Source organism: Apiospora kogelbergensis (genome assembly GCF_038363985.1).
Source record: "Apiospora kogelbergensis strain CBS 113332 chromosome Unknown utg000001l_segment0_segment0, whole genome shotgun sequence".
Lineage (NCBI taxonomy): Eukaryota > Fungi > Ascomycota > Sordariomycetes > Amphisphaeriales > Apiosporaceae > Apiospora > Apiospora kogelbergensis.
The window spans coordinates 6,921,232-6,940,922 of record NW_027117418.1 but is presented as its reverse complement, the minus strand read 5'-3'; the positions used below and the strand labels follow the sequence as shown (position 1 = coordinate 6,940,922).

At 54.4% G+C, this 19,691-nt stretch overlaps 7 protein-coding genes across 7 annotated transcripts; 1 reads left to right on the top strand and 6 right to left on the bottom strand.

The window, feature by feature from the left end:
• Positions 1–379: 379 nt before the first annotated feature.
• On the bottom strand, positions 380–1,657 carry PG998_002238 (uncharacterized protein; the record flags this gene model as incomplete). Its single annotated transcript, XM_066869056.1, has 2 exons — positions 380–1,491; positions 1,570–1,657. The coding sequence occupies 2 exons, from the start codon at positions 1,655–1,657 to the stop codon at positions 380–382; spliced, it is 1,200 nt and encodes a 399-aa protein (XP_066737471.1).
• A 666-nt stretch (positions 1,658–2,323) lies between these two features.
• PG998_002237 (ELMO/CED-12 family protein) lies at positions 2,324–4,500 on the bottom strand (the record flags this gene model as incomplete). The annotated part of the gene is made up of 2 exons (XM_066869055.1): positions 2,324–3,284; positions 3,386–4,500. The coding sequence occupies 2 exons, from the start codon at positions 4,498–4,500 to the stop codon at positions 2,324–2,326; spliced, it is 2,076 nt and encodes a 691-aa protein (XP_066737470.1).
• A 1,255-nt stretch (positions 4,501–5,755) lies between these two features.
• On the bottom strand, positions 5,756–6,422 carry PG998_002236 (cytidine deaminase-like protein; the record flags this gene model as incomplete). The annotated part of the gene is made up of 2 exons (XM_066869054.1): positions 5,756–5,821; positions 5,898–6,422. The coding sequence occupies 2 exons, from the start codon at positions 6,420–6,422 to the stop codon at positions 5,756–5,758; spliced, it is 591 nt and encodes a 196-aa protein (XP_066737469.1).
• Positions 6,423–7,400: 978 nt separating this feature from the next.
• Positions 7,401–8,430, top strand: PG998_002235 (uncharacterized protein; the record flags this gene model as incomplete). Its single annotated transcript, XM_066869053.1, has 2 exons — positions 7,401–7,404; positions 7,790–8,430. 2 exons carry the CDS (start codon positions 7,401–7,403, stop codon positions 8,428–8,430), a joined length of 645 nt encoding a protein of 214 aa, XP_066737468.1.
• A 524-nt stretch (positions 8,431–8,954) lies between these two features.
• PG998_002234 (uncharacterized protein) lies at positions 8,955–10,237 on the bottom strand (the record flags this gene model as incomplete). The annotated part of the gene is made up of 2 exons (XM_066869052.1): positions 8,955–9,911; positions 10,010–10,237. 2 exons carry the CDS (start codon positions 10,235–10,237, stop codon positions 8,955–8,957), a joined length of 1,185 nt encoding a protein of 394 aa, XP_066737467.1.
• An 837-nt stretch (positions 10,238–11,074) lies between these two features.
• PG998_002233 (homeobox domain-containing protein) lies at positions 11,075–13,264 on the bottom strand (the record flags this gene model as incomplete). The annotated part of the gene is made up of 4 exons (XM_066869051.1): positions 11,075–12,200; positions 12,310–12,773; positions 12,854–12,965; positions 13,041–13,264. 4 exons carry the CDS (start codon positions 13,262–13,264, stop codon positions 11,075–11,077), a joined length of 1,926 nt encoding a protein of 641 aa, XP_066737466.1.
• Positions 13,265–15,947: 2,683 nt separating this feature from the next.
• Positions 15,948–19,118, bottom strand: PG998_002232 (uncharacterized protein; the record flags this gene model as incomplete). The annotated part of the gene is made up of 6 exons (XM_066869050.1): positions 15,948–16,595; positions 16,649–17,746; positions 17,801–18,199; positions 18,252–18,560; positions 18,630–18,859; positions 18,962–19,118. The coding sequence occupies 6 exons, from the start codon at positions 19,116–19,118 to the stop codon at positions 15,948–15,950; spliced, it is 2,841 nt and encodes a 946-aa protein (XP_066737465.1).
• Positions 19,119–19,691: the final 573 nt, after the last annotated feature.

Genomic DNA, 19,691 nt, shown 5'->3' with positions numbered 1-19,691 from the left:
TATTACGACCGTTAAATATGGCTCTTGGGCCGGCTAGGAATGCCCTAAGGAAGTGTGTATAGAAACCTAAACATCGGCTTCAAAGATCATCAGCATATCATATGAAGCTGTGAGGCACTCCAACTACCTGGTTGGAACTATGTATCTTTGGGCCCAGCCCGAAAAGGGCTCATTCATACCCAGGCGCAAAATAGGGTATCCTAAACTTCGTGAATTGCGACCAACGCTAGCTCAAAACCCGCACGCAAACTGAACGATACCAAATCAGAACACCAAACCCAAAAAGCCCTTATTCGTATGCCTCCCCCGAACTTCAGTGATCGGAGTATAACCTCATCATCCCCTCCCGCAACTTCTGCCTCGACTCGGCGTCCATCGCTCACTTGTTCTCCAGGTCCACGATGCGAGCCTGCTGCTTCGTGATGCGCTCTTGCAGCCTCTTGCCCGCCTGGCGCGAGGCGTCGCGGCCCCGCTCGAGTCCTTTGGCGCGGGACTCGAACTTCTGGAGCGCGCGACGAACCTCGCCTCGGACCTGGTCGTCAAGGCTCTGGCCTTTCAAGAGCCCCATGACGGTTTCCGTAACATTGAGGTCGCCTGCGTGAGAGCCCGGAGTGGTGGCGCTCTCTTGTGACGAAGAGGGCGTCATGGCAGCCGGACGTGTGAAGGAGCCGCTTTCATCCGTTCGCTGTCTCTTAGACGTCGATTGGATCTCGGGCTCCGCAAACAACACGCGGCGTACGGGCTTGTCGGTGAGTGACGGCGTCGCCATGCCCGTGCCCGTGTCTTTGACCGTCCTGGATACCCCAGGGGTGGCAAAGGCATCACGCTTCCGGCCATGGCCCTCGGTACCGCGAGTCGAGGTGCTGTCGGTGATGAGAGTGACCAATCTCTCTTCGTCCGAATCCCAGTCACCAAAGAGATCGTCCTCATCGAGCTCGAAAGCGGGCCTCTTGCGCTTGGCCCCGGTCTGGGTCAGCTGGTTTCTGCTCTTGGCCGCGGTGGCGGCAATGCTCGGAGTAGCTTGAGAGAGCTCATCCTCGCTAGACTCCAGCTCGCTGTTGGTTTCCACCTGCCCGACCGTGCCATCGCTCTTATCGGAGGCGCGCACCGTGGCACTGCTTGAAGGAGGGGCCAAGCCGCCACTATTGCTGGCGCCTGCAACGGGAACGCCGACTTGTCTTCCCAAATCCGACACCGAGGTGATGGGTGTGGAGCCCACTCTTCTCTCGGACTGTGGTCGTGGTGTAACGGAGGCACTGAGGGTAGTCTGCTTGAGACGCCTGCTCGGGGTTTGGGTAGCCGACGGCTCGGTGTTAGAATTAGTGAGCAATGCACCCTCTTCGCGTAGCCTGGCATCCTCGGCAAACAAGAAGAAGCCGCAATGACCAGGTTTTGTGCGTTCCTTTTGGCACGTATAGAACCATCGGCCTTCATTCTTTGTCTTGCGCCTCACTTGAAACTGGATGGTGGGAAGACGGGGCTGACAGTTGCCTTCGTTTTATTGCCAGGCGTTAGAGTGAATGAGCTCCACATCGGGTGAGAATCAATCATTGATCATGGTCGACTTACAGAGCCATTGGCCGTTGGTGAAGAAACCGTTGAGAGGTTGTTTGGTGGGTGTGGTCGAGGTACCGAACGTCATGGTAGGGCCGCCCATGGTTGGTGCCCGGAACCGGCTTAGGCAGAGAGAGGTTGGATGAACGATATAAGGCAGATGCAGCATCAATCAATAATCTGGCATGAGTTCCTTTGTTGGAACCAGATCGGGTCGAGTAGATTGGCGAAGGAGTGCCTTTATTGATCGGAATTGAGGGGGGACCTCAACCGTCGATCGCAGCGGCTAACTATGGACCAGCCGCAAAAAGTGGGAGGCTGGTTGCCTGGACATCCTCCCCCTCCCAAGTGGAATTTGGCGGGGGTGGGGGTGGCATCATCATCGCACGGTACGTACGTGTTGTTGTTCGTGAAAGGGTCGTCTCTTTATTTAAACCATCCCCTCTGCACTATTATACACCTTGCGCACAAAGTAGGGCGACAGACAGCTAGCGCCCAATGGCTCAGATCATACATACAAACAAGACGCCTACGGAGGCTCAACGAGGCAGCATGGGGACCTTCCACCAGCAGCCCGTTCGTGTCCTTGCTTTCTTCATGTTGGGGGTATATCCTTTAACGCAAGTGCAAACCAGCAAAACTCGCCCCTTCCTGTCTCGAGATCCTTGTAAATATTAGAACAAGCACGTTCCTTCCAACGCATTAACTGCTTCCGGGGCTGAAGCCTCCAAGGCAGGCGCTTCCAAGACAGACGATGACGCGAAACATTCTAGATCTCGTAATAATAATCGTCGTCCAATCCCTGCCTGCTGGGCACCACGCCCGCCCCGGGAGGTGGCCCGCCATATGCCGCCTCCATTCCCACGTTGAGCAGTCGGATCTTGAGGCTGTACTCCCCCACCAGCGTCACCAGTTTCTGCGTGTCCGCCGTGAGGGGAGCTTGGTCCAAGAGCATCAACATCCCATCGAGCCACTCGGATGCAAGGCTGTTATTGAGCGGGTACAGTGTCAGCAACGGTTGCTCTTTCCCGTCTCCAGTGGGCCGCAGCGCTTCTTCGGCGCTCGTAAAGCCGAACATGGTGATTTTCGTCGTCGTTTTGGCCGCACTAGCACCGCCTATGCTGCTTGCCGAAGTTTTGGGGCCCGAAGTGTCGGTCGTTTGCGTATTGCTCTTTTCGTCGTCGTTCGTCATTGAAACGTTGGACACCACGGAACTGATCTTGCTCAAGTCGATCTTCTCCGTTAAAGCCTCGAGCGTCGGATCTAGCTCCGTCCGTAACGCGAAGTCGGCATAGTGTAGATATCGACGATTGTGTGAAAGCTTGGCATAGCGCCAGGGCGTTGAGTGACCTGCACGGCTGGCTTGGAAGTTGGCCCCTTGGCTCTCCTTGCGTGGCGCTGGCTTGGAAAACCAGGATCCTTGCAAGAGACACCTTACGCGCTGTTCTTTGACGAATGAAAGCGACTCGTTCCTTAAGGCATCTCGGACCTGGTATAGATGCTGGCCCCAGTTCTCCTCAAAGGACATTTCCAGGAGGTCCATCTGTAGCTCTCGTAGTCTGGCCAAGTCGTATTCGAGGAGATCCTCCTCCACCTCGACAACGTCCTTTGACCTCCCTGAGCTGCCCACCACTTGATCCATCAGTATGCGCACGAGCTCAACGATCTTCTCAAAGTCGCCTTGTCCTGCACCCGTAGCCTTCCACAGCCGGAAAAGGCCTGCAGCCCAGCTGTGTGAAGCCTAGACCACTGCAAGAGCAGCGGGTGGAAAAGTTTGTCTTGGTGCCGGGTATCAGACAGTTGATAGCCCCTCAAGTCTTCTATATCTGACTTGTTGCAATCGAATTGATCGTACAGCGTTTGTGTGACGGATAAACTTGCTCGCGCAACCGGGCACCGCTCTGACAGCGGCCGACTTGACTGCTCCAGGAGTAGCTTCTGAAAGCCGTCCTCGTTCTTGCGGACATAATCTGTCAAGTCCATCATTCCCAAGAACCCTGCTCCCTCAAATTCTGCTGCTGGACTTTCCGTCTCGAAACCCAGTCGTCGCCACTTCTCCGGGTTATGTCTCTTACTCCCCTTTTTACTGGCCTCGGGCGCTTCATCTCCGTTTGTTGTTCCATTGTAGTGGTCGCGGCTAGGCGCGCTGGCCAGGTGCAAGCCTTTCAGAGCTCTCCTATGCTCTGGCCGCTCCAGGTCCACCCTGACCTCCTTCCATTTCCGCAGGAGCAGCTTGGTCAGGGATTGGAATTCCAGTAAGGGATGGGCCAAGTCTTGTAGTGCCGAGCTTTGCATAAGATTGTAAACAGCCTTGATCAAGCCCAGGTCCTGCAGCCGCTTGATAAATTTTGGCCATTCCTCCGATACGGGCTTTCCGTTGCTGTCCGGATTCGGCTGCTCCGCGGAGACGGCATCCCTTATGAGCGAGTTGATCAGCATCAGCGCGTTGGCGCACAATGCATGATCAGCCGAATTAAGCTGCTGTATGACCAGGTCGAAGAATTGTGGATAAACGGCGACAGCTGGCTTGAGCGCACGAAACCCGAAGGTTCCAGGGGCTCGCGAGGAACTTCGGGGAGCCTGCGAGTGGCTAACGAGGGCGACGAGGATGGACATGGCGCCTCGCAAAATGTTGACCAGCGGGTTCATGACGATTAGCTCGACGATGCGCTCGACCAGCTCGCCGGCCGTCGGGCCTTCGAAGATATCCCACCCCATGTCAACCTCCAGTAACCGACTCAGACTCTGCAACGAATAGGCCAACGTATTGCCTCCCGTGCCCATGATCAGCCGTCGCAGTATTATCAGGCCGCCGGAGGATATGAAGACGTCGGCGAAGGAGGGATCGTTGATCGAAGACTGTAACTTGAAGACGGCCATCTTGCGTGCGGCGTCCTCGTCGCTTGCCAGGCGCGAGAGGAGCGCGGGTATATCTGCCTGATCCATCTTGTAATGCTATGTTGGTTATTCAGACCCCGTTCGTGGAAGTTTTGTTGTTAAAAAGCCAAAGTGGCTCGTCGTGTTCGTGGTGTATTGTTCGGGTAGACCGTGGATTCGCGCAAAGGGGGTGGACTAGCGGATGATGGGCTTCGCAGAGCCGACAGCTAGAGCGAGAGCACCGCACAAGACAACGCTTGGGGGAGGCGCTTCACCCGGTCGCGAGTTCCCGTGTCCAGAGATGCCGTATGTGTACAGACTTGGACCCGACAGAGAAGTGGTGTGCTTGTGGAAAAGATGTGTTGCTGAGTCGCGGTGCCGACCAACAACACGACATCAATTTGGCAGGCTGAAAGTATCCTCAGGGAAAAAAGCGGTCCTGGTAATTGTCGATGGCCTGTAACCGGGGGTGGTTAGGTCGTGTCTAGGCTGTTTCTGGGTCTGGTCCGTCCTTAATCGGCAGGAGGTTTCGGTTGATGCATGCACTAAGATCCGTCCAAGCTCACTATTCCAGGTACCCACCCTGCCACCCATGTAGCAGTATCTGTCTATCTGCATATGAAACATCTGAGTGTTGTGTGAAGAGAAACATGCCGTATCAGTTCATCAAATAAAGTCATGTCAGTGTGAGATGCAATAACAACAGTAATGCCCAGTTTATCGGGTACTGGCTGCATCGAGTCATCGTCAATCCGGGGCCCGGCTCTCGGTCAAGCTCCGTGTTCGACTCTCTCTCTCTCGTAGGGGATCTCTCGTCTGAAGGGGAAACGCGACGGATTCCTGCCTGCTACGAAAGCACTGATTGCTTGTTAGGACAACAAGGGGCGATCCTGTTCACATTCGTCTGCCAATGGGGTACCACCGAAATCAAAACATTGTCGCATAGACTTTAGCGGCGCTGGCAGCCGGCTGAGGAAGGGGGAAAAGAGTTCACTCAACAGCTCCCGTCCCTTTCCACATGGGATCCCGAAACTTTGGTTGAAGCGGGAACAGTGCGATTCTTCTAGATGCGTGCGATATATACATATGATCAGTTGCTAGCATGCATGCTATTCTTGGCTTCTCTGTCGGAAGCATATTCGCCATCGTGTAAAAGAAAGCCCTTCCGCCACCAGTTGTCGATCTATGGCTACCAAATCCAGCCGAGGATGTCTTGTGTAGATCCGGGCGAAACCGTGTGGCCCCATGCCTGGTCAATCTAAATAGGCAATCTATGAAGTTTAGATGGTCGGCCCATGCCAAGTCCTCGAACAGGGGTTAGATTCTATGCAGAGACCCCTGGGCGGCCAGGCGGTGGTAGTGCTTCTGGGCCGAACGAAAGCGGCAAAAGCTATAAGAGAGGTGTCATGTAAGCTGGATGAGACATCCTCGCGATGGTTCACGGTCACGTTATCGATTCTGCTTACCTCTTCGAGTTTCTGTACCAAGTAGTCGCCGTTCTTGTCGAACATGAGTATGGGCGTGCTAAGGTCGCAAAACTCACGGATACTGCCAAGGTTTGTCCCGCAAATTAGCACATGACAGATGTCCCGACGGTGTGCAACGGGGTATAGAAGAACTAACAACTGGCGACACATGCCGCAAGGGCTGGCCGGGGGCGCGATGTCGGTGGCGACGGCGACGGCCTTGAACTTCTTGTGGCCCTCGGTCACAGCTTTGCCAAATGCCACGCGTTCGGCACAGGTGCCCACGGGGTATGCGGCGTTCTCGACATTGGCGCCGCTGATGTAGACCCCGCCGGCGGCCAGGATGGTCGCGCCGACACGGAACTGGCTATAGGGACAGTAGGCCGTGGCCTTGGCCGCCACGCTGCCCTTGTGCAGTTCCTCGAACTCGGCTTTGTCGAGCCCGTACTTTGAACATGTTGATTCGACGTCTGCCGGGCTTGCGCTCGACGACTTTGGGTATCTGTCGGGGTAGGAAGCAGACATGGTGGAGGGTGAAGTTTCCAAATGAACAGTTGCACAGCATGGGAAGCAGATATGTATGTCCTGGCTTATCACGCGCACGCACAATCAATCAGTACCGGATGCGGGGCAGGCGGCTGGAATGCCGAATGCCTAACTATCTCACTTGTCCCTTCTGAGCAAGAAAAGTTCGGACGGGTCAACAACACAGCAACCCCACAACCACAAAACAGCCATCTTCACACGGGTTCGCTGTTCGGGTCTACTGTTCCAGGGGCAGAGGACGCTAGGTAAAGTAGACAAAGTAAGTGCTGAGGCGCTCGGAAACCGCCGGGATACAACCGGTTGGCTTTACGACTAAGTCCCATCAGCAGCATAAAGAACTTGTACCGACTCCATGGTTCGAGATGCCGCTTACGGAGGCTATCCAAGTCAGGCATCTCATAGCCGCCCTGGATTTGCAGTTGATGGGTTGACTTGCACCCCAAAGGCCGTCAGAGGGGGCCATGTTCCTGTGCTGCTTGCTCGGGGTACCTGCTTTTCCAATGTCGATCCCTGCAACATGGTGAGATGACATATGTTGACATCTGTACGAATTTCCGGCTCTCGTGACACAGAGCGGGTGCTGGCGCGCAAGCCTAACGGGCAGCCCCCACCATGACCGCAGACTGGAGCTTCACAGGGTACTTACTCACAGTGGCCTCAAGTTGGAACTCAACACCATGTTTGCTTTCGGCGAAACGAAGGCCGAGAACACTGGCAGGCCCATGTTCTAATGTGGCGTCTCATATGGTTATCCTGCCTGATTTACCATGATGATCACGACTTCTCTCCGCGCCAGTACACGTACAGTACGCAAGCAAGCATACGTACGGGGTCTGGCGGGGTCCAGTGCGGGAGTCGAGAACGGGATCATACTCTGCCAAAACAAATGGCAGTTGAAATTGCAACAAACACGTTACATTGGGCGCTGAAACGCGATTGACCTCTTGCGACGTCAATATGGGTAAGATTCTGTTGGTCAGAAACCCTGGAACTGAACCACGACAAGGGCCTGGAAAACAGGAATCCCGGTGTGCACCGTGACGTCACACTAGCAGGGCCGCTGATCCCCGGCGCCGAGTCCGGGTAGTGGAAAACCGCCCTTCAAATCGTCGACCAATCTTCTCAACGGTTTTCTCTTCCGCTATGAATCAAAACTAGACACGAACGATTACTGCTTCTCGCTTGATCTGGATACCCTTGACAACTACGACTCCGTGACGGGCAACCAGGATCGACAACGGCAAAACATCATCACCACCGACTAACACTACCCCTCCAAGGAACCTCGCTTCTCACAGGCCATAAGCTCCTGAACAGCCCACCACCGATACTCCACCATGCCTGAGCACCCTTTCTCCCCGAGGACTTCCCTATCGACGAGGACCATGAGTTCAAGCCGACCGAGTTTTACTTCCTCAAGGGGGCCGTCCACTTCAAGAAGACGGCGTCGATCCTGGACATGACGAAGAAGGTGAAGGCGTCGCGGTGGCGGGACTTCTCGCAGTCGTTCCTGCGGGACGTGGACAACGCTTCTAAGAAGGCCGAAGAGGACGAGGAGAAGCCCAAGTACGAGATCACGTCGTGCGGAGAGATGATGCGCACCATCAAGACCATGGTGGACGGCGAGAAGGGCGAGAAGATCTGCGAGCTCAGCATGACCTTCGTCTCGTTCGACAGCTCCCAGGTCCGCTTTCCCGACAAGGAGCACAGCCGCCACCCGCTCGAGATCTGCCCCGTCGAGGCCGGCTCCGAGAACAAGCACGAGTGCTTCGTCCGCCACTCGATCCCCTACTTCTGGGACATGTCGAGCCAGTTCGGCGACCTGTACAAGTGCCTCAACCAGAAGCGTGTCAAGATCGGCAGCGTCTGCGCCTTCGGTTTCGGTAAGGACGCCGTCCTCGCCCTCGAGGGCGACCAGCTCGACGACGTCTGTGCCATCAGCACCTGCGTCATCCTGCTGAACGGCCGGGATGCCATGGACCACTAAATCGTTTGGGGGAGACAGGAGGTGCGAGAACAGCGAGGAAGTGTGTTTATTGATACGCTCGCCGGCACTTGCGGGTATTGGATGACCCATGGAAGCAAAGCGGACGGCGTTTTGAACTATTTTGTGCATGGTGTACAACAATGTAATGCTATATTTATGAAGCTTAATTTACATTCAACTGAATTTCATTCTGGCGAAGTTGGTGTCTCGATTCTCTTCATGAACCACCCGCGGACCAAAACGCATTGGTCGTAGTCACTGCGCGAACCGGCTCTGATTGCATTGTAGCCTGGTAACGATGTCTATATCTATAAAGCTAACACTGAATCATGAAATGCCCGCTGAAGCCAGAAACCTAATATACCCCATCTCACAATCCCCTCCAAGGGTATCATCACCAATTCGGACACGTGAGTATATATCTACATCTCCTTGCGGTAATAATTTTCCCATCGTCTTGAACACTTCTACCAAACATCCTTCTTTTCAAACCATTGATTTGGCTTGCTCCCTGTCCCTTCATTTTACCATCCCCAGAACTCGAAGATGGCTTCGAGGGCCTCTTTGGGGTGGGTGAAAGGGAAATTGTGTCCGCCGGGCACAATGCGCCAGAAGACGTGGTCTTCGCCGCCGACAAGCGGAAGTGCATCCTCGCGGTAGTCGTCCTTTTGAATGAGCTCGTCGTGGCGGGCTAGGATGAATGCCGTGGTCCCGGGCTTGCGCACGCGCGCCAGCTTGCGCCAGTAGTCGTGCTCGGCCATGAGGGGGCCCACGCGCACCGTCGACATGAAAGCCGGCACGAACCCTTCGTGCGCGCGCAGCATCCAGTGCACGTAGGCGGCGATGCGGGCCTCGAACGGGTGCACGCTGTCGACCGTGTCTTCGTTGGGGTCGACGACCTCCTGGTTCGCCGTGTCGAGGAGCGACTCCTTGGCGGCGGGGGTCGAAACGGCGACGGCGGCGGCGTCGGTGGACATCCGGCGCTTCTTGGACACCGAGTTACCGATCGGGGTACGCAGGCGTTGCTTGGTCAGTCGCTCGAGGATGGCCTCGGGGACGACGCCCGACGTGAAGACGAGGCGGCTCAAGCGCCCGAAGTTCTCGGAGCGGATCACGCCCGTGGGCGCGAGCAGCACAAGCGACTCGACCATGCGGGGGAAGGTGGCGGCGAAGTTGAGGGCGATGCCGCCGCCCAGCGAGTAGCCGACGAGGTGCATGGCGCCGTCGCCGGTCCAGGCGAGCGGGGACGAGGCCAGGACCAGCAGCACCTGGGACACGAAGAGGCGCGTGTCGAAGGGCAGGTCGCCGACGCCGTCGGTAAACCCCCGGCCGAACAGGTCGAACAGCATAACGCGGCATCCCCTGGCGGCGACGCCGTTGGCGATCTCGGACAGCGTCATGCAGGAGGTGCTGATGCCGTGGATGAAGAGCACCTTGCGGCCGTCTTCGGGGCCGAACTCGTAGACCCTGATGTTGCCATACTTTGTTTGGGGGATGAGGTTAGCAAGGGAATAGATTCGCAAAGTCCGGCACAGTTCACATCTCTCGCAACTGTCCCTTGTCGTTGTTAGATACTTACGGGGGTTTCTACATCGCGGGCACCAGGGAAGTGGTCGGGCTGATACGGCAAATCCTTGATCTCATCCTTGCTCAGGTAAGGCAGCGACGTAGTGAGCGGCCCAGGGAGAATCTGCTTCCGGCGCGGGTACAGCGAGTATTGGAAAAGAGAGAGGCACGCCACAGTGGTCACAACCGTTGTGGCGACGACGGCGGCGGTGCTGGTGTCGGACGTGCGAAAGATGTCCATCTCACCCGTAGTCCAATACGTGGACTCTATTTTCTATGGGAGAATTGTCCTGGTTTTCAAGGACTCCATGCAACCATAGTTTTGGGGGGTCGTAGGAGTAAAACAAGAGAAGAACAGCTCGGGGTTGCTGTGTGTACGGATTGTCACGGCCTGGCCACCCGTTTCAAGTCCGAGAGGTAGCACGAAGTAGAGAGAGTGTAGAGTGTGATGTGTATGTGTCAGCTGCAACAAACTGAACAACGAACTAACCATCGACTAGCATGTGGTCGGGCCCGCTACCCACGTGGGCTGCTACCATTGCACCCCCCCGGTTGCCCGGACTTAATCCTGTCCTCACTATACATAATCGAAATCACATATGCTTGCTGCTAGTACTTTGGTCACCTATGATATCATAGGCATCTTAACTTCATTAGGGATGTACGTGCCTCTGGAAGGGGGGCAGCAAGCAATCCGTCTCCAGCTCCTGAATACTTCGACCAACACACCATCGTATCCAACAACATGCGATGCCCCGAACTCAACATCCTCGTCTTCACCCCCAACCCACTGGCACCCTCAGCATACATATATATATATACACTCGTGACATACAATCGTAGACTGTTGCGAGAGTTGTGGCCCATCCAGCCACGACAAGATGTCCGAGGCCGCTTTGCAAAATACCCCATTATATTCCTACAGCGCCAAAATTCACGCTTTTACAGAATGTTCACCATGTAACCGACCAGAACTCCATTTCATCTGAGCACCTTGCTCTAGGGTGAGCGTCAGAGCCGCCAGCCGCCTTTTTGTTGTAATCCTTTTTTTTTTTAATTTTTTGTTGTTTCCCTCCCGTCACCGCCAGTTGCCTTGGCTGAGTGACAAAAGCCCCGCGACACAGTCCATATCAGGTCGTTTGCTGGGGCTGACTTGGCCTCGCATCATGAAGCTGTCCACCTCGTCGTCTCCCTTGGCACCCTTTCCATATTTCTCTGAGGGTATTTTCTTTTGGCCATTTTCATCTTCGAAGATCGAGACATTGCTTTCCAACCCCGCCTTGCCGCCTCGAAGACGCGGCACTGGAGCCGTGTTGGCGCGATTTCCCAGGAAGGACCGCTTGTTCATCACGTTAGTACCTTGTTCTCCCAGTACACGCCCAACACGTCGAGCGTTTCCGAGTACCGCTTGCGCCGTCGTCTGCTCTTTAGATGGGGTCGTGGCCGGTAAGGGATGGCGCCGCCGATTACGATTTCCCTCCGAACCAGGGCTCCAGTTTTCTTTGTCCGAATCTCCTCCGGGTGACAGCACGACAGCCGAGCCGGGCTTCTCAGCACACGGCTTCTCCAACTCCACATCCTCCGACACCGCTCTTTCAGGCTTGTCCAGGGAATCAGTCGATGGTTGCTGTGTATCTTGGGTAGGAGAGAGGGTCTGGATCCGTGCGATGGTGCTGCTAGATCGGCTCAGCTTAGGTTTCTTGGATAACGAGCTGCGACGACTTGGTGGTGCATTTCGTTTGCCCGGGTTGGACGGTACAGAGCCATTGGCTGCCTGCGCAACAGCGCTGAGAAGACTGCTAAAACCGCTTGACGTCTGACTACTAGAACGGAGAAGCGAAATGGCTGCAACAGCGGAACCAGAAGACTCATTCTCTGCCTGCTGAGTCAGTTCGTCCCGCGTTTCGGCGTCACAGCATGACTCCCACGCATGGACATTGCGCGAACGGCCGCGGGCTAGCTGAGCCGGTAAGCTGGCTGTCAACGTCGAAATGGGCGGTAGCGTGATGCCTGGCAGAGCACTCCGACTACGCTGCAGCAGGCGGGGCGCGCGCACGGGGGTAAGATTGCTGCGTCGAGAGGCATCTGAGGTGCGGCTGGCCTTGGTGGGGAAGGCTGCGAGGACACCAACTCTGCTTTGCCCTCGAGTGATAACGAGAGACGGAACTTGGACGAGGATGACGAAGGTGGCGGCAGGATGGAAGCTGGAGAGTTGTCCACCGCGGATCCGGCGGATGAAGGGAAGGAGTCGAGCCTAATGTGCGTATTAGCCAAGACTTCTCACGGGACACGAAATATATAAATTGATCTTACCTAAACGACTCATCGCCATTTCGGTCAAGCGTTGAGGGGGTTGAGAAGGAGTTGCCCGCATTCCACCTGTTCGATAGGTAACCAATAGAGTTTGGCAGGGACTGTGAGAACTTCTGAGAACTCTCATTGGAGTTCACGACAAAAGAAGAGTGCGAGGGTGTAACAACCGACTCCGATGCCCTTCTTTCTGGATTTGTTGGTTCCTTCGCGTTGGGATTGGCAGTCGAGGGAGATAATCGGAATGAGTGCATGGTGCCCACACTGGCCGGACTGGGTGCCCGGTTGTCCGCCTCGGCAGGACGCGTCTCGAAGCTCTCGCCGGCCATGCTGGAAGCGTTGACAAAAGACAACGACTCGGCTGCCAGACCAGGAATTGGTCCTCCATACCGCAGCGCCTCAATTTCTTGTGGCGATAACGGACGCGACTTCCGTCTGTCATTCTGGCGGCGGTTCTGAAACCAGATCTAAAATAACGACATGTCAGTCAATAGAAGAAGAAGGAAAACCACCGTGGGTCGGTGGAGTTGCATCGCCCTAGACTAACCTGTACTTCTTTCTCATTAAGTGTGACGCGATTGACGATATTCAGACGCGCCGCTTTATCGGGCTTCGGGTTCATGTTATACGCGTCCTCGAGGATAGTTTTGTCTTGTGCACTGCATTGGAGCACAGAGGGCATTAGTCATGAGCTGCATCACGAACTTTCTCATACCACCAAGCGGAATACGTACGTGGTCCGCTTCCGCTTTCCCTTGGGATGTCTTTCATTTTCAGGGCGCGGTACAGGGTAACCCGATTCCATGTGGAATGACGTCTCGAAAGACAGGGCAGACGAGTCGGGATCGCTCATGCTGCTCTGGAAACTCGCGTCCTGACTCGCCTGGCGCTCGTCGTGTTCGCCATGGACGCTGGTGGTCGGGGATGGACCCGGAGAGTGTTGGTGTAGGGAGGACATGATGTGGGAGGAGTGTATGGTGTGGGTGCTGACGATAGCTGGTAATCGGGTCTATGAGTGCATAGTACAGTGGTTGGTCAATGGGCAGGTGGAGTGACGTGCAAGACGTGTCGTGCCTTGTCGTGTCGTGCCGTGTCGTAGGGATGGCAGTACGCAATAGAAACAGATGCCAGCCAAAACGAAGGAAGGGTGCTGGGCTTGTTGGCCGCACTGGTGCAGGACCGCTCAATTGGAGGAATCTCTCGTTGTGACGTCGAGAGCAGGGGAGAGCAAGAGAGGAAGAAGGCGTGTGGTTGAGAGCGAGTTCTGGTGGGTGAGGCCTGGAGTTGGTGGAATGTAACAGATAGGTCAGAGGTATATGGCGGGAGGAGCCAAGAGGGTATTAATTGAGTCGGGCTAGCCTCGTGCTCGTGAGGTATCGAACTCTCGCGACTCCCTGGCTTGGCGGACGGTTGAAAGGCAAGTCAAGGCAATTCGGCGCCAATATCCATCAATCAAGTAATAGCAGGTGGTTGATCAAATCGCGTCTTTTGCCCTGCTGAAGTGGAACATGCAGTGCATCCCGACCGTGAGTGAGAGAGAGAGCGCAAAAGCATGGGTCCATCCCCGCTCCGCCTACTTTCTTCACTAAAAGACCCCCCCCCTACCCCCTGTCCGTCGCGTCTATAGAAAAAGCCACTACTCCCGTACTTGTGGTCAGCCCGTACTTGTACTGATATGTAGGCAATAAGCTGTCTGAAGCCTTGCCTGATGCGGATGGCCTGGAGAAATTTGATTTGCACAAATAAACTGAACCTGGACTCTCGGCGAGCTGGCGCGTTGATTGGCCTGCCCATGACCGATTAGGCAGTCTCCCAAACATCTTCGTGTCTTGTTGCCATGGGAAAACCGCGATCCTCCTCCAGCCTCTCAATCATTCGCATTTCCCCATGCATCGTGAACCGTGCTTGCCTTGCATACAATGGCAATCTATCCATCTGCCTTGCTTGACTAGGGGACCAGAAGCAATACATGGCCACTTGATCTTCTCTTCCCAGTTTGCTTTTCGCACCGGTACATAAACACCGGCTACCCTTCATGTTTGATAGACGCGTTCAACGGCCAACCCAGCGAGGCGAGCTCTGTTTTGGCCATTACTAGTGTAGGTCATGTTGCTATGTATGTATTAAGGTTAACCTTGCTGTAGCCATCTAGCGCACAAGCGTGTCTCCGTAGTTCGTAATGCCCTGGCTGACTGTGCCATCATAACAATAACCGTTATGTGCCGGCATCCATCGATACATGGAAATAGCTCTGGTGTCGAGGCTAATACGGACAACTAATGCAATGCACACACTACCTTCTGTCAGATAATCCCCTCTTCTTCAACCCAGCCATTCCCCAAGAGGGTGCACCTTAGATCAACAGCATGCAAAGTGCATAAGATTGAATTCCTACCACATCTAGCACAGTAGCACGTTCTATTGGCCAATCTCGTGCAAGTAAACAATACAGATCCGAGACAGCCTCATCCCGCTACTCCCTTGCCGCCTCGTTAGGAAGAACAAAAAAAACCGAAACAAGCCGCTTAAATAGTTTGTTCAATCAGGGTTGTATGGTCGCGTTACGGATTTTCACCGACGTCCCGCCCGTTGTGAATGTCTCTCGGCCATCCATGACGGAATCAACTCCCCGCCGAATCACGATACGATGCACTAGGGGGGTTGGAAAACGCCCTGCCCTTGCTCGACGCGTCTCCAGTCTGCGCCGCGCCAGAGATCGGTGGCCTGTGTTGTGCTGGGGGCAAGGGGAGAGAAAGCTGCTTGCGCCGTTCCACCACGAGGTGGGCGACACATTCATCGCGTTGCAGTCGACCACCATGGCGGGTTCAGGTAGGTGAGAGTTACGAATTGGATACTACACACAAAGTGGTATTGTAAGATCGGGCGCAATGCCGCCCTGGCTGGCTTCGTGTGAAAGCCAGACAGGTTGTTGTATACCCAGGCTGGCCATCTCTCTTTTTCGGCGGTCTCCAACCCATGCCAACTGGTCAATGTCATCCATACAACTACCTATTTCGGGATCGTGAGCTGGCAATGGCGTGGGGGTACCACTCCGGTGGCCAAAACCCAATGGCGGACAATGAATTAACAGATGACCCAGTGTGCTTGCTGGATGTGTCCAGATTTTGTATTCAACATGTCCACTTAGAATGTCGTGCCCCTATCGGAGGCAAATCTATAAGCCCGTCCAACAAGCGGCGGTCCACACAATCCTGGTCTACCTACATTACATCAACGCACGTTGACTAGAATCTATAGAGAAGCCAGAGGTAGAGAGAAAGAAGCTATACGCTGCATTCATATCTAACAGCAAGTGATGTTTGGGCGGCCTGTTATGTTGTCCATGTTGCCACCGCCTTTACAGCCATAGCCGTCTGGAGCTTCGCCGAGGAGACGCTCCCATGGTTTCTCACGTCCTGTCTGCCACAATGACTTTGGTCAATGTCTCATGTTTCAAGAATACAACAAACGCAGTATATTCTATAACACTACTGTATGCGTTATAATGGTATAACCAGTGAGTGTGCCTCACCACTCTGCCCAGCACAACCACACCCCCACCTCCCCCTACCTCGTGTTCCGCACGACAGATATCATCCGACTACCTATAGTAAGCGCAAAAACCAACTTCACCTTCCGCATTAATCCGCAAGCACCTGTCTTAGCATCTGCAGGAAATTCTCCTTCAGATGATGCACCTCGCTGACCTCGGGCTTGACCGGCTCTCCCGCATTACGTCGAAGCCGGTCTTGCTTCTTGGCACGGCGTCTCCGCTCGGCCTCAATGGGGTCGAGCTCGTCTTGCAGCTCCTCCTCAGCTGAGTCCTCCGAATCCTCGTCGTACCCCATCACTTCCAAGTCCATGTTGTTGAGCCCAAAGTCGCTAGCTTGCATGCTCGCCACTCCAGGGAGTGCGTCCACATTCGCTTGCCCCTCAGCGGCCATCTTTTGCCGTGTCTTGTCGTGATGCCACTTCTTGCGGGCTTCTTGCCATGAAATCAGGTTGTTGATCTCAGCAATTGCCTTCTCCTTGTTTACCTGGCCACTCGTAACACCACCTTCGAAAAGGGCATTGATATCCAACGAGCCAGCCTTAGGCCCCTTTCTCAAGAACTCCAGAATGCCCTCTATCCAGCCCATGAGTTGCGTGAAAAGGCCATTGTCATGCGTGTGGACTTCGTGCACGAACTTGTAGAAGTTGTGCTCGTGACGTTGGCAAAGATCAATGAAAGCCTGGACCGTTTGGTTCGGATCTGCCGAGGCGTCGTCTTCTCGACATCTCTCAACCACCTACAACTTGAGTCAGCGTCATGTATGCTGCATTGGGGTTCGTGCAAGCTTACCTGAATCATGTCATCCATGAAAACGGAGAAGTCCGTGATGCTGTTGTACACGTTGGCAGACTTGTAGACGCGGACTAGCGGCTCGTAGAAGATTGTGAACAGATCTCGTAGTAGCTGCAGTGTGACCGGCTCCTCAATCATATGGAGCATCATAGACTTGTCGCGTTGTCGCGTGTAGAGCTTGAGTAGTTGTTTCAGATAAGAGAACAGCTGTGCTCCTTGCTTGAGCTCCTCGTCAACGTTCTCGACGGCATTGTTGAACGCGACATAAGCGTTGTAGAGTCTTCCGATCTGTTCGGGTTTCAGTGGGGGCTCTATCAGCTCCGACCGCAACACAGCTACGATAATATCGACATCATCTGCGATAGCCTCCTCCCGGATCGAAAGCTTTACTGGCTCGTCTGCTTCCGTAAACGCCTTTAGTTTCTTCACAAACACGTCATCCCCTATCTTCGTAGCAACAGCATCGATATTCTTCTGCTGCTGACGAATGCCATCATTCAACGCCGCCGAGAATATTCGCTGCATGAGTGACCGACTTCCAAACGGCTGTGCCAGGAAAAGGTCGAGGACACTGGCCATGACAGCAGCAGGGTTTGCGATCCTAATGGCGTTTTTCAAGAGAGTGTAGGGAATCAAGGAATGAATCCTCTTCATTTGCGCGAACAGTTCAGGCGAGTTATCCTCCGCAAGGAACAGATGATACACCGTGGCAGCGACTTCGATACGAAGCCACTCGGCAAACTTCTGGTACTGTATGCTCAGATCCTGGATGGTTTCCTTGTCCTTGATCTCTTGGAAAAGCATCGTTAGACCGTTTCGCTCGACGATGTCTTGGCGGAATTGTTCCATGTAAACATCAAGTTCGGCAGCTCGCTTCCTGGCGATCTCATAGAACTGCTTCTGCTCCTCCACACGCCTTTCATCAACCGCCTTGCGACGCATGATGTCGTAAACATCATCATCGGTTGGGGTCATGGTATCGTGAGTAAGAAATTCTTGCATCGCCTTGGTCTGTGCTATTTGGGGATCGTGTAGCAAGGATCTTAAGAAAGCTCTCAGCGATATTCTCTGGTTTTCACGCCATAATATCGCATCCTGTAATCATCAGTCATCTGCTGTATATCCCTAACAGCTCAGAATGGTACTCACCGCAGATTTCGGGCTTGGCACCGGGCTCGATGCTCCGTCCGTGCTGGGACGAGGAGAAGCCCGCGAGGATCTCCCTATCGACGCCGAGGACAGATTGCGGCGATGATCTCGTACGGAGAGGTTTCTCATCGACTCTCTCAGGCCACCAGATTCGCCGCCCGGAGGCTGCATCGTCGATACAGAGGAGAGCGAGGATGCGTCAGAGTCGGCGGCACCATCCGTCATGCGCCCCAGGAGACTCGAGGCTGCTGTGTCCGACTTGTTCTTCTTGGGCACTGGGGGAAGTACCTTTCCTGGCAGCTCGATTCGCAACTGTTTGTGCAGCCGGGTAAAATCACCGTATCGTCTCCCAACGAAATGCTCGAGCTCCGATTTCCTTTTTACGCGGAGTAGAAATTCCTAGTAGAAATCAGCAGTGTGTCTGCAGGATGACTGGGGACCTGGAACGCACAGCATGTTTATGTGACCTGATTTTCCTCTTGACCGAAGTGATGCGCACACCTGCGACATTCACATCCCAACCATTGACGTAGTTGCCTTCGGGCAAGGTATTCAACATGCCGGTATCGATGGCATCACGGTCAACGATCTCCATCTCGGCGAATCTTATTCGCTCCTCGAAGCCCGATGCCGTAGGCACGCCGGACACCATCATCAGCTCGACGACCTTTCGGCATTTTACAGCGAGTTTGCGACGTTTCGTCTCCTCCAGGCGGTCTTCGGAAGATGAGATGTTTTTGCTCGCAAATGATTCCAGAAACTAGCACATATAAATACATGGTTAGCTTCGCGGCACTCCGTGCTGGCAACTGGGGAATGTTCAACCTACCACCTGCAACTTGTCTTGCCAAAATTCCTTCTCCTTCGCCTTGTCCAAAAAAGGGAACTCGCGAACATGATGTACGAATATGTATCGCAAGATGGGAAGCTCGGAATCGAGGGGCGACACCTCTCCGAGAGGCGAGCCGAAAGGTGCGCCAAAGCGGCGCAGAGCTGTAGGCGAGTTGAGTTCGTTGATTTCCCAGGCAACTTGTTCTGAAACGAGTTCCCGCTTGAGATCTATACGGTTGCGGTGTCAATCTTGTTAGCTCAAGTTCCCATGCGACCCGAGGGTGTAAGCTTGAAAGCTGGCTTCTATTTTCCTTCCTAATTTCAACATACAGTGCTCTTGCTTTCCTGTCAGTGTCTGGCCAGGCGGCGGTATTGACTGGGTGCTCTTCGTCCGGGTCGCGTTCTCAACAGGAGGTCGCTCTGGCGTGGAATCTGATTGCGCAGGCGAGACGTCGGCCGCCGTCGATGTGCCGTTCGCCGAAGACATGGTCAAAGGTTGTAGGCAGGTTTCGAAGGTCTGTCAAAACAACGACACACAACAATGGCTGGCTGAGCTAGAAGCGAGTATCTAAACACAGGAAGAAAAGAACATATGGCTGCTGCCGCGTGGACTGCGGTGGTGTCGTATCGGTAATAGATGCAGGGCGGTAGGGTGGTGGCTTGGCTTTGCATACGTGACGTCCTAGCAAGGTACAGCTTTTAGTCTCTCCCCAAGATCAGAGCTGGTGGGAGATGGCGGGGTTTTGGGGGTCTATCAATCTACTCATTGATCGATCTGCAAGGCCTTCCACACTTACCGTAGTTCGCTGGGGACAGTTTCTGTAGGACCGATTCGCAAGATGGAAAAGAACAATCTCAGGGCCCAACAAACATCTAATAAGCGAGGTTGAAATCAAGCGAGAGAACGAGTCCAACGAACCAACGAACCAAATGCATACGTCGCTACAAGGCGGCTTTGCTTATGTTGATGAACTCAAATGGCGTCTTCCCATGGGGCGCACAAGAGCAGGGTTCCCCCCATCAAGGACTGTATGAGCCACCATTGCGCAGCGCGGGCATA